Source organism: Hibiscus syriacus, unplaced genomic scaffold, assembly GCF_006381635.1.
Source record: "Hibiscus syriacus cultivar Baekdansim isolate YM2019G1 unplaced genomic scaffold, ASM638163v2 tig00116962_pilon, whole genome shotgun sequence".
Classification (NCBI taxonomy): Eukaryota; Viridiplantae; Streptophyta; class Magnoliopsida; order Malvales; family Malvaceae; genus Hibiscus; species Hibiscus syriacus.
The window spans coordinates 1,321,572-1,339,763 of record NW_024063488.1 but is presented as its reverse complement, the minus strand read 5'-3'; the positions used below and the strand labels follow the sequence as shown (position 1 = coordinate 1,339,763).

The window sequence follows — 18,192 nt, the reverse complement described above, 5'->3', positions numbered from 1 at the left end:
ATTGGCGAATCACTTTAAGTTCTCATCAGAACAGTACCCTAAGACAGATAAGGAAGCTGAAGATATGGCAAAGGTTATGTATTCTAATGTTGTTGGTTGCTTGATGTATGCAATGGTATGTACTCGTCCTGATTTAGCTCATGTAGTTAGTCAAGTTTGTAAGTACATGTCTAAACCTAGTAAGCAATATTGGAAAGCAGTCAAATGGATCTTTAAGTACTTAAAGGGTATTGTGGGACATGTAATTGTTTTTGGTAGTTAGCGGGTTAATCCTTTGGTTGTAGGATATGTGGATTTAGACTATGTGGGTGATTTGGATAATAGAAGATCTACGATAGGGTATGTCTTTACTCTTGGTGGAGAGCCTATTTGTTGGAAGTCTACTGTTCAATATGTTGTGGCATTATCTACAACTGAAGTTGAATACATGGAAGCGGTTAAGCTGCAAAAGAAGCTTTATGGCTTACTGGTTTAGTGAATGAGTTGGGTGTTCAGCAAGGTGGAGTTCAGTTACTTTGTAACAATCAAAGTACTATTCACTTGGCTAAGAATCAAGTATATCGTGCTAGAACTAAGCATATTGATGTAAGGTTTCACAAGATCAGAGAGTTGGTTGCATATAGAGAGATTTTGTTTCAGAAGGTACATACTGATGAGAATGTCGCTAATATGTTCACCAAGCCAGTTACGACAGACAAGTTCATGCATTGCTTGGACTTATTGAATGTTTCGAGTTGTTAAAGAAGTAAGGTAACCCAACCCACGTTGAATGTTTCCTAAGGGGCAGTATATTTGCTAATGTGGAGATGTGTTAGGTATGGCTCATAAATATACCGGTAAAGGGACAGGGTTATTTTTGTAAATATGTACCAGTGTTTTTTTATTATAAAATGAGATGTAACCAAAACCTATGAGATATTGAATAAAAATTCTAGCATCGCCTAGGGCACCGAGGACGTAAGCAAATTGTTGAACCCCGTTAAAATTCTTGTGTTCTTTCCGTTTTCTTTACCCGATTATTCAACAACATGCATACATGTATTATACATTTAGGGATGATCACGAGTTAGATTAGGTTAAACTTTTGACCCATTCGAACCTGAATCGAAAATCAAACTCTTTCATCTGACTCGATCTAATTTGGGGTTTAGGAGAATCCTATTCAATCTGAAATCCGACCTAAATTTTTAAGTTGAAATTCACAGCCGATCTGACTCGACCTAAATATACATATATAAATTTATTTTTATAGTTAAAATAAGAATATAATTGAAAAAATAAAATAGAAGTATTATTGTGTTTATTTCTAGATATATATGAGATAATTACAATATTATACCTTATAAAAAGATTTTACCTTAAATTCGAATCTAACCTAACCTTACCCTTAAAATTTTCTTGATCTAATCGAATCGAGCCAACTTAGAACTATTTGGATCTGGATGAAATGTCTATTTATGTGTGTATGTATATATATATATATATTTCCCTCTTTTATTTTCTAGTTACTAGAAATGTAACGTGCTACTTTTAATCCATTTCAAATTTGTATTTATATAAAATTAAAACGAGAAGCATTTGATAATGTAAAAAGTAGAAGAAAATGATGAAGTAAACATCATGTTTTGTATCAATTTAAAAAGAAATGAAAAAGGTTTGTTAAAACTCATTTCCTTCGAAAACAAAGGTAGGCTCTTCTGCGTGTCGTCTAAATAAATTTCAGTTTTCCTTTCTTTAAATTATAACCGACACAATATGATTTATGAATACTTAAGAAAGGTGTGACCTTTGGAGATTCAAGTTTTAAATTTTATTTTAATTTATTTTTTAAAATATTTTAGAAATAACATAATAGAATTTTAAAAATAAAGATGAATATATGATTTTATGTTAATAGGTATGAATCTAAGAATTTATATTAAAAATTTAGAGATATAAAATTATAAAAATTTTAGGATATGAAATTAGATTATTAATAAAAATAAAAAAACAGTTAAATTATATACAAATTTAAATTTCTAAAAAGTATGACCATATTTTTTTTTAATATTTTTTAATTAATATAAAATGATTATAAAATATTATTTATTCGATAGACTTTTAATCTTTGGACAATTAATCCTCAAACATCTTTATAAAAGATATGCTCAAACATGAAATTTCTAAGAATAACAATTATTTCTCGATTCATATGATTTTCTAATACTTTCTATTCCTGAATATTACTTAAAAAGAAAATTAAAATAATGATATAAAGCCTGACATTAAGTAAAATAAAGTATCAGTATGTTCAGTGTCTCACCGTGTAATTAATTTTCTACCTCTAATCGTGCCGCCTAACTCGTTTCTAACATGACTTCTCAATCTCCATTCTCATCTATATATATTCGCATAGTAGCTCTCCCTCTCAAATCAAATCAGTAATCATCTAACGATTTACCTGCGAAAAGGTTAAACTCGCTTCCTCTCTCGGTTTTTCCTTCTCTGCAGTGAAAATGGCAGAGCCTGCAACAGCATCACAAGCAGCAGCACCAGCAGTGGCTCTGCTGAAAGATGAGCTCGACATCGTTATACCAACCATAAGGAACTTGGACTTTCTTGAGATGTGGAGGCCTTTCTTCCAGCCTTACCATCTCATCATCGTCCAAGATGGTGATCCTTCCAAGATCATCAAGGTCCCCGAGGGCTTTGACTACGAGCTTTACAACAGGAACGACATCAATAGGATCCTCGGTCCTAAGGCTTCCTGCATTTCCTTCAAGGACTCTGCTTGCCGTTGCTTTGGTTACATGGTCTCCAAGAAGAACTATATTTTCACCATTGACGATGACTGCTTTGTAAGTTCCCTTTTTCAGGGGTTTCCTTGTTTTAGCTAAATTTTGGATCTCTACATTGATTTAAATTCCTTTGGCGTTTTAGTATGTGGGTTTCTATTATTTTGGTCAAAAGTTCAATGCTTTTATTGTTTTGATGGGAGATTTGGATGCTTAACGTATTTGTTGAATCTGCTCTGTGCCCTTCATTATGGTGTCTACAAGGTTCCCTTCACACGGAGTGCACTTTTGGCAGCTTTGCACGCACCTGATCATGAAAATATACCTTACAATTATTAAGTGATTGGTTGCATTGCGATGTACAGCTATGAGATTCTAAAATTTTGGATGTTTGTGCTGTTATATATTCCTGCTACATGAAGAACAGCAATCTACAAGTCAAGATCTGAGCTTTGGGTCTTTTTTTATATTGCTATTAGGTAGCTAAGGACCCATCTGGCAAAGCGATCAATGCACTCGAGCAGCACATTAAGAACCTGTTATCCCCGTCCACTCCCATCTTCTTCAACACCCTGTACGACCCGTATCGAGAGGGTGCGGACTTTGTCCGTGGATACCCGTTCAGTCTCCGTGAGGGTGTTCCCACCGCTGTTTCTCACGGCCTTTGGCTAAACATCCCGGATTACGACGCACCAACCCAACTTGTGAAGCCTCTTGAGAGGAACACTAGGTATTGAATATGATCCCAACTTGCAATGTGTTTCCTGGTATCATTGGTGATTAATTACTAATGCTCATGGTAAATCAGGTACGTGGATGCGGTCCTGACAATTCCAAAGGGGACCTTGTTCCCCATGTGTGGAATGAATTTGGCTTTCGACCGTCAACTGATTGGCCCTTCCATGTACTTTGGACTCATGGGTGACGGGCAGCCGATTGGACGCTACGACGATATGTGGGCTGGCTGGTGCACCAAGGTACATCTAGTTATGTATTTGTATCACATTTGCATCCTGTTTAGGCATGAGATAGAAATGTCCATTGCTTCACTGTCACCGACTCATCGGATTGACGATTTTGTAGGTAATATGTGACCATTTGGGATTGGGAGTGAAAACGGGTCTGCCCTACATCTATCACAGCAAAGCAAGCAACCCATTTGTGAACCTTAGGAAGGAGTACAAGGGGATATACTGGCAGGAAGAGATCATCCCTTTCTTCCAACAGGCTGTCCTTCCAAAGGACTGCACCACTGTTCAAAAGTGCTACATTGAATTGGCAAAGCAGGTGAAGGAAAAGCTTAGCAAAGTTGATCCTTATTTTGACAAGCTGGCTGATGCCATGGTCACATGGATTGAAGCCTGGGATGAGCTCAACCCAACCGGAGCTGCTGTGCCAAATGGCAAAGCAAAGTAGTAGAAAAAAAGACACCCCTTTTCCTACATGTAAAATGAATTAACAATATCATTACCTATTGCATTTTAATTATTTAGATTTCTTCTTCATCACTGGATTTTGGTGGGATGTTATGTGATGTAATTTTCTTAACATTATGTTATGAAATTACTATAAATAAAATGTATTAGCATTGCTTCCATTCTATAATAAAACTCATTCCTTTTGAATATGCTAGCAGATCCCGAAAGAAACAATGGGTTTTCATTTTAAATAAAAAAACCATATGATAATTCTTAAAATCAATCAGCACTAAACAATTTGACAAATCATATTACGATCAAATGAATGTTGAAAAATGCAACGTGCTTAAATTTCTAAATAGTTTCCATATAGAAATCTGATTCTGCAAAGCTGATTATGGTCCAACCGTGGCTTCCAACTCAAAAGACCATCAGAGGCGGTAAATCAGAGCTTATGCTACGCCATTTGCGGCACCAACCTTTGTCTTTTCTATCTTTTGTCGTTTTGCATCACGCTCGCCATCTTGATGGTTTAGACATCCGTTTACGGCATCTTCACCCAAAAGAGATACATGTTTGGTGGTGATTTGGCGACCTGCTCTAAGCTTTGGCCCCCAGTGTCTTTCAGGATTCGGAAGGAAGCGGGCAACCTTCTTTGCTTGTGCCTTGCTCAGAGACGCAACAGCTCGTGCAAAATTCGCCTGCACAAAATTAGTCCTTAGATCTCAACTTGTATATGAACATGTTGATGTTGGACAATGCTTCGGTTCACAAGTGGAAACACAAAACAATGGCATAGAGGCCTGGGGTTGCAGGGGGATCATGATGCAACTACAAAGAGAAGTGCAGAAAAAATTACTTGAAGAACCGGTTCTTTGGTAAGTATCACACTTCCAGGCTGATCAGCAGATTGAGCTTTCACTGGATGACTTTTAACCTATAGAGAGGGCAACAAGAAAAATGCTTATGAAACCATTTTATCACACTTCTCTTGGTCAGTTAATCCATGGGGTGTTGAGGTTAAATTTTCAATAACTAGCATGCAGGCGAAAACACAAAATAAAGTAAATGGAGGAGCAACTCAAATGTAGCCCTTACCCAGCAGCGCATTATGTCCCAAATGACATCCATGGGAGCATCAGATTTTATCCCCAGTGGATTCAAATGAGTTCCAGAAATACGATAACCTGCATTGATCACAGCAGAGCGGAAAATAACTGCAGAAGGGGAAGTGCATTTTAGCGTAGAACAGAGGTTGTGCAGACTCAAAAAGAGAGGAACATCATGCAATTCCTGCGAAGCATATCCCAAATTTTGTAATGAACATACATAAAAATCTCTAACGTACAGCTCTTTTCTTTAATAGGTCAGTTTAGTCGTATATATTCAACGTAATTCCAACATCTGATACTTGCAAACAACTTACATAACATCCTTACACCTAATGACATGTTTCTTTGCAATATCATACCTTACACACCACATTAGAAATATTTTGGGTCAAGTCCAATCATATTGAGCCTTTATTTCATAAAGTACACCCAGAATAAAGTAATCAGGATAGGAGAACAAAAAACAGATACCTCAGAAATTGTAGTCAATACAGCAGAGATGCGATCATACGCTGGATAACGTTCCTTTATGGACTTTACATCTGCTAGTATGGCGGCTACCCACTCTTGATCATGGATGGAAGCAGACCATATAGGCCCACCCATGTTAAATTTCTTCCCACAATCACTACACTCTAGAGGGACAACAGGTGCAAAACCTGGGAGATACCTCACACTGGTATTCTGGAAATAGAAAGCGGATGTAGATCAATGTGTTGAACAAGTCAACATTAAGCATACAGGGATGAGGAAAAATAACCATAAGGGAGTATTTATAAAGAAAACCTGCTGCTAAAGCTACATTCGGAAGCCATTCTTAACAATAATAATAATATAAAAAGGTGGTAAATAATTGCAAGACTCAAAGGCAAACACAAAATAGTGAGCAGTACGGCTATCAGTTAAGTAGGTTAAATTTTTCCCCAAATCCATAAAACCTGCAAGTTGCATGAATGAGTCACAAATAGCAACATTAAGCAATTGAATGCTAAGGCCTCAGAGTGTACTTTTGTGTTCCTAAATTAGTAATCCACTATGTATATGCACAAATGGTGTAAGCCATGTACATGCTAATAACAAATAAAAGGCACCATTTGCATGAGAACTCAGAAAACACACCTTAGAAACAGTTCTCCCAATAGGCTGTAGATGAAAAGAATCACAACCAGTACACTGATAGACATATGAGAGCTTAAGGGGAGTATTCTTCATCGCACTTGCTGAACTGCATTGACATAGTTGCTCTTCTATCGTCATTTTGTTATAGTGCCATTTTACTTCAATAAACTAAATTAAAACAATAGGCCACCTACCTGTACACACGAACGAAAACACGGACATAAAAATCCATCTGGACAGATAGCACGGGAACAATATAACGTTTGTAGCGGTTCGCGTGACTCTGTTTTCAAGAAAAAAGAAAGACCAATTATGCCACTTAAGAAGATTGTTATTGGATTGAATTCTAAAATAAAAGATTTGGGCAAGAAAGTATATTAATTAAGCAAATACATCTGTAAGCCAATGTATTAAAACTTGCAATATACAATTACAGTTTCTTATTTCAAGACATTTGTGTAATATATAGTATGTTTTGTTGTAAATGAAAGAAAGAACATGCTTTCTGAAGAACATAAAACTACCTCAATGCATGCTAGGAGGATCCTCAAAGCCATTTCGTGGCAGTATTTCCCTCTCAATGGGTATGATCCATATCTGTTTCCACAAGCAATTATAAGATGATATCACAGATTCAAATCCAAAGTTCAATTAAGGTAAGGTAAGTCAGTTCAATCTCACTTTGAATAGCAAACCTCCCCATTACCCCCACAGAGGACTGCCATATCAGTAGCAGTACACATCAGCAAGCCCCCATCAATAACCGATTGAACTGCAGAGTCCAGGAACACAGAGGGTGAACCATAAGGATCAAGATCAACCTGAAACACAAATATAGCATAAGGAGCATAAGCAACCCCATGGACATTACCACCAACATACAATAAAAGTTCCCAATTAATTATGAAATTTGGATAACAAATAACACAAAATATTCCCATGGATGGAAATTTTCTACGAAGTTTGATTTACGCATTAAATACTAACTAGCATATGCTTATCTTTGCAGAAGTTGAGCATACACAATTATCAAAATGTCTTTAAACATTGTTAATTGAAAGACTAAAAGAGCATATACCACATCAAATTCTTTTGGGTGGGTAAGCATGTAGACACGAGCATCAGCAAGATGTGACTCCACTTTCGAACATGCTACAGAACCATTGAACTTTATATTTCGCTGGCAAGCTTCAACTGCCCCTGCAATTAGAAACACGGTATTGGTATATATAAGAAGCAAGTATTTGTATGTAGGGAAAAAGAAGCATGAATATAGAAGAAACCAGAAAGGCAATAACAACAAGTAATCCCTTGAACCAGAATTGATTCTTCATCTAACATTAATACATCTACAGTACCTTTATCATTGTCTAGAGCAATAACTTGACCGATCCCATCTACTTCCCGAGCATATCTCAGAGCCCTTAACCCAGATGCAGATAAGGCCTATAACATCACCGGAAAAAGACCTCAGAAGATGACATGACTAACAATGGGGGAAAGGAATTAAAATTTTAATATCTGAAAAACAGGAGATTGTAAAAATACCTCTAGAACTTTTGGTGGTTTGAGCTCCCTACGAACTTTTCCCCCTGTCTTATCTGGTTCTTCTGATGTACTGCATGGTTCTTCTTGAGATTTCTCTTCAGGCACATCATTTCCTTCATTCGATATTTCAGTATTCAAGCCAGATTCATCTGCTTTATCTTCAACATGAGATATAGAACCATTCTTCTCAGACACCTTTGCCACTGATTTGTTTCTTTTAGACAATAATGTCTCGTATTCCTGTTTTCGCCTTGATATAAATGTCCTCAGGACGGCAATGGACATGTCTCTGTTGTTAACCTGATGATTATAATAAATATTTAGGATCCTCTACTAGTAACAAACAATGAGACAAACAACTAAGACTATAATTATACTACAGCAATGACGGTTCCTTTCTTTTCCCACTGTTTCTCAGTAGCCAATCACTAACAACAAAGCCAACAACCAAAAATCTTTCCGATAATAAATCATAAAAATAAAGAACTTCTGAAAGAAACCAAAAGCTTACAATTAACTAAAAGAAAAACATAAAAATAAAATAAAAAGCTAACCACAATAGTTATCAACTCCAAACACATTTTTACCTCCCGTCAATTAGATTCACTTAAAACACCCAAAATCACAAGAAAGAGAACGTTTTCAATAAGCCAAAAGTCACCCATCAAAATTACGACAATGAATTCAATCAAAACCAAATATAAAAGAAACAAACTTGGAACCTGGGTTTTGTTGTAAAAGACTTCATTTTTAGCATGCATAAGTATCTGAGCTTCTCCTTCCTTGATGATGGTGTAATCATTGAGATCTGTAGACATAGCGTCTTCAATTTCATGCACTAACAAATCAGGGCTCCTTTTTCTGAAGAATTTCTTTTTTGTTTGCTCTGTTTTTATAACTTTTGGTGGGTTTTGAAATTTGTTCTGATGTTCAAGAGTTTGTGATACGGTAGCAGCAATTTCATGAAAACAATGAATCCAGTTTATATAGGAGTTGAAACCCTATTTTTATTTTATTTTATTTTTTTAAAAAAATCTGCTGGTTTTTCACCCCTTAAACCCTAGCTTCTTGGTGCACGTTAGACTTCCTTGCTAGCTCATTGCTAACAAGAGCCATATATCTTTTTCAAAAAATTAAAATAAAATTGTATTTTATACTATAAACGGTTGATTTTTTATTGATAATTTTAATCTGATGTTTATGTTATTTAAAATATGTGAAATTATTATTATTATTATTTAGTGAGTAATCAGAAAAAAATCGCACTATAGATCAAATATTTTAAAAAAATAAATAAAAGATATTTATCACCATTAATACACTAAAATATTTATTAAATCATTTTTCACTACCACCAAATAAAAATTACTTAACATCTTTAGAATTTAGAAGTGCCCACTTAAAAAAAACTACCCACTTTTACCACTAAAACAAAACTATCCCACTAAAATAAAACTACCCATTATTATTCACTTTCCTTTAAAACAACCTAATTTATTTATTTTTAATATGTGATAATTATAAGATAATATATTTAAAATATTTTTAATTAAAATTTATAAAGATAATAATCATTTTTTTTAAATTATTGAAATCATTTAATTCATATTTATCCACTTAATTCTTTTATCTTTTAAAACACAAAATTTACCCAAGTAATGTCCGTGGTTCTAGTAATTTATAGTGTATCTTTTGCCAAATAAAAAACACACTTTGTGTTTGATTAGACGGGATATTAAATTAATATATTACTTTTTTTTTAATAATTTAGAGTAATTATAATGTATTATTTGTTTAAAGATAATTTTTAATTTTTTGATATTGAACGCTCGTACCCTATTATTTCTGGTGCTCAAATTCGGGATCTCAATGAATAACAACAATTCCTTAACCACCGAGATCACTTAGATTTGTGCAATTAGTACTAAAACGTCAAGATTAAAATTTTAAAATTAGAATTAAATGTTATAGAATTTGTGTATATAAAATAATTAAAAAGATATTAACATTTTTGGAATATATTCAAAATATTATAAATGTAATAGCATATTAAATATCAAATGTTATATATCCCATTAAATATCTTCAATGACAATTACCAACAATTAGTTGGTATAGTGAAATAAAGTATTAAATTCTTCATGTAAGATTAATAGCTCGTATCTTAATATTATAAATAAAAATAAATTAATTAAAATGATCATCTCAAGATGAAGAAATGTTATAGATAGAAAAGACAATGACACCTTAACTTTTTATGGTATAGTTACTTTTTAATTTTACGATAGTTTTAAAATCATTACAATCAAACAAACTCTTGTCTCACTCGAGGTTTTTTTTTAATATGATTTATTTTAAAACAATATCAATTTTAAAATTAATAAAACTGAACTTTGACTCTAAATATATCTGATTATTTATTTTGTAAGACCTTTAAGTTTTAAAATTAATAAAATTAAATCCTTAATCTCTTAATTTTTATGATTTAACTAATTTTTTTAGACCCTATTTATTTTAAAATTAAACAACTTACTCCCTTGTAGTTCAATCCTAACTCTATCCCTGAAGTTGGTCTATGCAATGTCAACATCTATATTTATCAATTAATAGATTGAAAACTAATGGTAATACAGAAAAAAGAATATCTTCAATGACATTTTAAGTATTTTTATATAACATTTGTAACCGAAAAATCTACTTTCTTATTCCCTGCATTTACTTATAGCTGCCAACATTAATCACCAAGGATTGAAAAGCAATAATGCATGGAGTATAAATAATAGCTTCCTCAAATCCACACTTGTTCCCATTGATTATATAACTTTAGTGTTATTTCCAACAACATGCGTAAAGATTAACCCCCCCTCCCTTTTCTCCTTCTCAGAGGTTCATAAACAGAAACTTGGTCTTTATGCACAACATTTTTCTATTTACACCCATGCTTTATCCCCCGCAATATTCACAAAGGGGGTCACATATCTTTCTTTTTCCTTTTTTCCTTCTGTCTTCTGCTGGTTTTCATCCACAACAAAACCTTTCGAACAAAGATTAAGTCGTTTCATCGAACACCATAACCTGGAAAAGCAACCGAAAGACGTCGAGTTAAGAGAAGCATGCAGAGATGGAACACAAAACTGATTGGGAAGCAGCAGGAAAATATTATCAAGCTAGACACCAATTTTGATGTATGGCTTAACATGCATGCATGTGACCTTAATTCAAAGTTGGATAATCCATGAATATCTCTCATATACTTATATAATCAACATCCAGCTAATAACAAACGATATCTCCCATTCAGTTTTTGATCCGACAGGAACATTTCTACTGCTAGCTAATATACATCATAGAATATAACCTAAACCATGAAGGTCACCAAGCAAACATCACTTTTTTAGCCTAAGATGCATCATACATGTCAAAAGAGTCGGTTTATAGCAGAAAAAGGAAGATATCAAGATTTGCAAGAGAAAAAATCAAGACAGGAAGCCATCCACGGATAACTACAACCAATGATAACATAATTGTTTGACATGGAAATTACGAATTGTCATTTGGATAAGCAAGCACTCTACTGCTGGTGGTTCAGAGAAGATGAAAGGTCATTTATTCTATGTAATATATAATATAAAATAGCTTTTATATAATAATATATAACTTGTTTTTAAGATAGTTAAAGCCAATTATAAACCGACTTAACCAATGAACCTAGATCAGTTCCCCTTTTTGCGATTAATCAGATCGATGCCGAACTGATTAAACCGACAAAATGCTCTCCCCTAAAAGGAAGACATTTTGAGGATAAATTAGATTACCACTTGACAATTAAAAAGAAAGGAAACGGGAAAGAAAAAGCTTCACCACCATTGGAACAAGAGAGGAACGCCACTTTCTGTAGTTCTCTTACATTTAATTAGCTTTTCTTTCCATACTTTTTCTAACAGCCAGAGAGCAAGTACTTAATATAAGAAAAAGAGGAAATGATATTCTTATTAAAAACCTAACCATGTCACATCCATTCAAAGAGAACTCAACAAAAAGCTACCTACATATACTAAAATAAAAACCATTAACGTGTACAAGTAGAAATAAAGCAACAAAAAACACATGCAGTTTTACCACATCAACAGAGAAAAAAAATGGCAACCAAAAAAGCCTCTAAACCTTGAGCATCCTAGTAAATTGTAACTCTAGAAAGACAAGGAATAGCTAATCAAGCTGAATAAAATGCAAGCAAAACACGGTTTATTGTTTGTTTATAACCATGAAGATTGATTATTTATGGCTAAACACTGCAAAAAGAAGTTACCTTTCCACAGACAGGACAGTTTTCACTTCTCTCCATCCATTCATAAATGCAACCAAGATGGAAATGGTGGGAACATTTTGTTATTATCTTGGGATTCTCTGGAGTATATTCTGCACCATAAGTGATATAGATAAGTTTAAAAGGAAGATAATGTATCTATTAAAAGCCCAATCTAACATAATTAGTAATAACATCAATTTTTTTATGGAAGTACTTGCTTTTAAGATAAATGATGTAGCAAAAACTATTCATAATGATTAGAATAAGCACCCCCGCCTATACAAGAAAAAAATCATTTAAGCCCTACTTTTCATTAGAGCCAATTACGCCCTCCGTATAATATTTTTTTGTCAAATAGAGAAGCAAGTTTTTGATGGATGAGTGGTTTGAGGTTTAACAAGTTAATGGGTTAGGGTTGCAATTGAAGTCATTTTTGATTTCCATTAGAAAAACTAAAATGGGATTCATGGGTTTATGGAGGTTTTATTAAGATGAATATGGATTTTAATATGAAGGTAGGATGTTAATTTGGGTTTATTGGGGTTGAGCGCCAAAATCTTTAACCCTTATAGGTAGCATTGTATCTGAGGCATGAAACTCCAAATTGATAAGGTAAAAGGACTTGATGGATGTGTAAGGTACACATATGCTACTGAATAGGTTTCTCTTTATTCTGCGATTGAATAGGCAACAAAGACTACTTAGGCAAATAATAGTACTCCAACCCACTAAATGGAAGGCAAAGCACTAGTACGAAGGATCCAACCCCATCTGGAATCGGATGAAACTATAAAGATGCTAATTCAAAATAGTCCGGTACAAATAAGAAAGATGAAAACAACCACTAAGATGCTAACAAAAAAGCAAATACCAATGAAGACCAGACCCGAAATTTCAAACAAGAAAACATAGTAGCCTAGCCGGGGAGAGATACTCTCCAGCTCCACTCCTTGTTATATATATAGTTGAAAATAAAGTGGAAAATTATGCTTCAAAAAAATCAGGCCCCGAAAACGATCACTTTGAAGGGTCCTTTTCTTGACCCATTCAAGCCATGAAAGTGACCTTTTGGATTATAAGACGACCTATGAGACACCTTTCCTGGGTTGATCAAAGAGCTGCTAACAAAAGGGCGAGGGCAGGATTAACAATAAACAAGCTGCTTTGACATATTGAGCGCAGGATGTGCTTCTATCCCCTTACTGAATTCTCTGTCTGTAATATTAAGTCTTGCAAGATAATAAATGTTATAGTTGTAAGAAATTCCACCTCCTTTTTCTCTCATCCCCGAGCTCTTTGAGAGTAATGAAATAGGCTTAGGCTCAATGATTCTTGAAAGTGAATATCGTTCACAATGGCCGCCCTGAGAGTTGAACCTTTCAACAGATAATTTCACATGCTAGCTCCACTGGATAGTAGAGGAAAACTCAACCTCCTCCTATAGATGTTTGATTTTACAGACAAACTAATGGAAGAGGCGAATGGATTCAATTTCTTGCATAAGAAAAACGCTACCTTGAGTGAAGTAAAGTGCAATATATATATACATATAAAGCTTAAGATATATAGTAAACTCTAAAGTGGAGTCTAGTTTATCTACAAAAAATGCAATTTCTTTTGGCCAATATGCATAATTTCCTTATGATCAATGTTTGTTGTTGAATGCTCAAATATTAGGAAGAATAGAGCTTGATATTATAGTTTTCTTGCTAGTAAAGGTATATCAAATGGAAAAATTGAAAATGAAAGGCAGGCTATTTTATGCATATCTCCTTACAAAAAGCATGCACTGCCTAGGTGCACATGTCAGGCCTGAAAGGGTCTGAGGCGCCTTTTTGAATAATTCTAAGGCAAAATGTGCAGGCACACCTAGACGCACGCCTTGACAACACTGATTTCTTGTCTGTTATATTTTCTTTTTAATACTTTTGTTGTTTGCTAGTGTAAAGGGAGGACCATGATTTTTTAGCAATGAAGGAGTGATAAGAAGAGATGATGAAATGGTAGGGATTGGAAATCTAGAATTGATGGTGAAATGTTGGCACTGTTGGAACCAAGAGAAACAAATAGGGTCATTTTGGTATTAAAAAAAACTAGATTGAGCGCTAAATTGACTCTAACGAAAGATAAGAGGCTTAAATGACACCTATACAAGTGGACTACTTATTTTATCATTAAAACTACAGATTAGTTGCAAGTTCCCCTACTAAATCAAGGTTGCTCAATCATCAAGTCAGTAGTATCTGGGTCTAATTAACGGCAAAAGTATTCAAGTTAGAGAGGCAAGATAAAGCAGAAATTTAGCAATTAAATGCATCCCTACTTATGAAGTTCTAGCAAATCTTAGACTATTGAGCAAGTTCTAACAAAGTTTCACTGCATAAAATAGTTGCTATAAAAAAACACCACTCAAATTTGAGAAAAAAGATTTACCTTCAAGACAAGTTGGACAGACATCCTCCTCTTCTTCGGACGATGAATAGATGTACCCAATTCCAACTGGTGCTTTTTCTGATGAGAGTTTCTGTGAGGATTTAGAATGCTGCTCTTTTGAGCCTTGTTCAAAGGCATTCCATTTTCCCTCTGTACTCAAAGATCCTGAATCTGCATCATTTTGAGCTCTTAAAGGCTCTGATTCTTCATGTGAATGACTTGAACCCTTCTCATGTCTTGAAACAAGACCACGTTGCAAGCGGAAATATCTAGTGTCAGCATCATAAGGCAAGGGCCTTGGAGGAGATTGGTACATGTCAGAAAGTGAGTTGTCTAGAGACGCAGAAGAGATAACAGATCCTGTCCCTTGAATAGATGAAGGGATAGAAGGCAATTCCCCTCTTCGGAACAATGTGGAATACTACAATTACAGAGACAAAGAAAACCAAAAAAAGAAGGATCAAAAGGCTGGAACCCATTAATCAAATGGAAGATAATTTATTTTATCATGTTGAGACATGTAACATCAAACCTCCTTCAAGTTAACGTCCATGTCCCTACTGTTAATGGAACACTTTGTTCATAATGTAAACAATCAAGTGATAATTTCATAAATTAACTTAGTAATTAAAGGTCCACAACTACGTAATTAGATACCTTTTCACCTAAAAGCCAATATATATAAATGCTGATGGAATTTCCTATATTGAAAAGTCCGATGTGGACACTATAGAAGTTTCACTTGCTCCAAAACAAATTAAGAGGATCTTTTAAAACAAAAATGTTTTTAGACAGAGACGTGTGAGTTGCCTTAATCTATCTTATTGCACAAACACATAAGTAATTTATCACAGCTCAAAACACATAATATGTTATAACGGAATTTTAACCGACTTAGTAAATTGATCAGCAGATAAAAAGTAGTGTGTATAATATATATATATAAAGAGCCCACTGCTACTTGTATATCATTCCTTCAACAGTTTCATTCACCAAATCTCATTCCTCCATAATACTCTGCCAAAGCTTCCACAAATAATTACGCATGGGACTGAGTAGAAAGGTTCACAAAGGACCTTGCTTGCAATCATAATAGAAATGATCCTCAACAAACAAAATGACTGAAATTAGCTAATCCCACCCACACATGCCATAGAATAAGAAGTTAAAATGTCCAATGACAGGCCTAATTTTTGACAACCTAAAACTAAAAGTGCCACAAAACAAGAGATAGAAATACTTAACAAAGCCACCATTTTAATAAACTCAAGTGACACATTGAAAGAGAGTGAAGAAATTGTACTGGAGTCAGAACCAATGGTTAATAATGAGAATCATAAAACATACCACATGTAAGAAGTTCTGAACAAAGCAACTGAGGCAGACACAATTTCTATATATGTTACTGTTCGGATTCATATAGTCCTCAAAATCCTCAGGGCGCAAGCAGCAACAAACAGAACCCATAATGTTAAATTTTAATCTTTTCCCTTCAGTTAAAACTCTCCACACAACCTCGTCATTAAAGCTCAACTGTACTGATTATATATATGCCTCAACAAAAAAAAAAAACTTCCAAAGCTAGGAAAGGGCAATGAGAGAGGAAGCTAAGCTCGAAGAAGCCCGACCACCTCCACGAACCAGTACCTCTCTCTCGTCTGTTTACAAAATGTTGAATGCCCTTATATAATTTACCTCAAAAGGTACTTCTTCAGCTGTAAAATAAAAAGAGAAGGAAAATTTTAAGTCAGTTTTGAGGAAAATAAAAATCAGATTGGAGCCAACAAAACAATCATCATAGCAAGCTAGGATGCTACAAATAAAAAACCAATGAGCTGGCCTTTAGAGGGGATGGGGAAATAGAAATATTCCTAAAAAAAATTGCTTGTCCAATTTTACTTTTAATGTTCTGTTGATAATTAGCAAAAAGGTTCTTTCCTTTGATAGTGAGAAATGAAAATACCAATAAAAGCAATCAAGCATCAATATTCGGAATACCATATTGCAGATAAAATTTAATTCTCCTTCGAATTCAACCGCGAAAAATGAAATAAAGAACAAAACGAGTCAAATATTAAAGTTTTCATCAAAATAAAATCCATGAACAACCAAGAGATCAACGCAGAAAACTAGCACGAATCAACCCATGCTAACAAACCAATAAACACAATCAAGCATCAATATTCGGAATCAAAGATTGTACCTAAAATTTAATCCTCCTTTAAATTCGAAAAAGAAAAGAATAGAACAAACGATTCATGTTTTCGTCAAAATCAACACCAAAAAGTCCATTAAAGAAAACAAGAGATCAACCCAGGAACAAACATGAATCAACCAAATAAAGAAACCCATTTTAGATTATTCAAAAAAAGAAACAATCTTAAAACACATAATTAGTTGCATGGACTGAAGAAATGATAAATACCCAAATTAGATAATCCCAAAAAGAAACAATTAAAGCATCTGAAACTGATAAAAAGAGTGAGAGAGAGAGAGAGAAAAAACCTTGACAGAAATTGAGCAGAAAGAAGTTAAAACCCAGAGAGCATCTGTTGTTGCTTTTTAGAGAAAAACAAAAGGAAAAATAGGAGAGGGGTAGGGAAGCTAAGGGAACTCTGAATTCTGGGAAGCTTGAAGCTCAAAAAATAAAAATAAAAAAAATGGGTCCCAGTTTCGTGTTTGGATGTTTTGTTTGGCGAGAAAAGCTATGAAAGCGCGGAAATAAAGCAATGGAGCCTTTCTTTTCTTTCCCTTTTGTCTGCTTATCAATTACTTTGTTTTATATCAGTTTATTCAATAAAATAATACTTTGTGTTATAAAAATAATCTCTCTCTTTTCTGAATTCCAATACATTATTAAATTTTGTTATATTTTCTGAATAAGTCGTAAAATAGCAACTTCTTTTTAAGTAATAATAATGTTTTAAATAAACATGTTTTTTAATTGTATTTATCTTATCATTTTCAGGGTTGGTAAAATTTAATTAAAACGTAAGACTATTTTGTTAAAAAAAACATTATACTTGATTAATTTATATTGGGTTTCATCTTTTATTAACTTTTATTATAACATTTTTTATGAAAAAAATTATTTGAAATTAAATTTAAGAGAGTGTTTGTGTTCTAATGTTTTTCTCATTACAATAAAATCGTTTATTAACTTTGTATATATCTTCTTTTATAAATACTCTTATATGATTACAATATAATATATATTTAAAATATATTTTTAGTCTTTGATAATATATATAAACACTATACAGTAAGAATAAAGCGTACATACATGATTTTAATTTAGCATGGGAAATTGTGGACTTTTTAGTCCGGTGATGAATGTGTGAACATAGAATGGGAAATGGTGGACTAACTACTAAGTACAAGAATCTTTCAATGCAATTTGGATTTCTTTTTATCAATATACTGTTATGATTAATTATAATATTGATTTTTTAATTAAAAAATCAATAAAAGAAAGGAGA

The 18,192-nt window shown here is 33.7% G+C and overlaps 3 protein-coding genes across 4 annotated transcripts; 1 reads left to right on the top strand and 2 right to left on the bottom strand.

Annotated features, from left to right (window-relative positions):
• Window positions 1-2,408: 2,408 nt before the first annotated feature.
• On the top strand, window positions 2,409-4,228 carry LOC120190023 (UDP-arabinopyranose mutase 1-like). The gene is made up of 4 exons (XM_039193149.1): window positions 2,409-2,837; window positions 3,254-3,504; window positions 3,583-3,751; window positions 3,858-4,228. The coding sequence occupies exons 1-4, from the start codon at window positions 2,496-2,498 to the stop codon at window positions 4,188-4,190; spliced, it is 1,095 nt and encodes a 364-aa protein (XP_039049080.1). The 5' UTR covers window positions 2,409-2,495; the 3' UTR covers window positions 4,191-4,228.
• A 183-nt stretch (window positions 4,229-4,411) lies between these two features.
• LOC120190022 (probable tRNA (guanine(26)-N(2))-dimethyltransferase 2) lies at window positions 4,412-15,770 on the bottom strand. Its single transcript, XM_039193148.1, has 14 exons — window positions 15,766-15,770; window positions 10,670-10,680; window positions 8,694-8,826; window positions 7,972-8,271; window positions 7,782-7,869; window positions 7,502-7,623; window positions 7,105-7,244; window positions 6,948-7,020; window positions 6,618-6,706; window positions 6,424-6,529; window positions 5,776-5,988; window positions 5,291-5,485; window positions 5,052-5,129; window positions 4,412-4,893 (listed from the first exon to the last, which is right to left on the bottom strand). The coding sequence occupies exons 3-14, from the start codon at window positions 8,787-8,789 to the stop codon at window positions 4,645-4,647; spliced, it is 1,749 nt and encodes a 582-aa protein (XP_039049079.1). The 5' UTR covers window positions 8,790-8,826; window positions 10,670-10,680; window positions 15,766-15,770; the 3' UTR covers window positions 4,412-4,644.
• On the bottom strand, window positions 10,962-17,449 carry LOC120190024 (E3 ubiquitin-protein ligase At3g02290-like). Of its 2 annotated transcripts, XM_039193151.1 has the most exons (5): window positions 17,219-17,445; window positions 16,061-16,428; window positions 14,714-15,134; window positions 12,281-12,390; window positions 10,962-11,046 (listed from the first exon to the last, which is right to left on the bottom strand). In XM_039193151.1, the coding sequence occupies exons 2-5, from the start codon at window positions 16,178-16,180 to the stop codon at window positions 11,020-11,022; spliced, it is 678 nt and encodes a 225-aa protein (XP_039049082.1). In that variant the 5' UTR covers window positions 16,181-16,428; window positions 17,219-17,445; the 3' UTR covers window positions 10,962-11,019. The 2 variants fall into 2 exon arrangements, with proteins under 2 accessions (XP_039049082.1, XP_039049083.1); XM_039193152.1 differs by lacking the exon at window positions 12,281-12,390 and having other exon boundaries at window positions 17,219-17,449.
• Window positions 17,450-18,192: the final 743 nt, after the last annotated feature.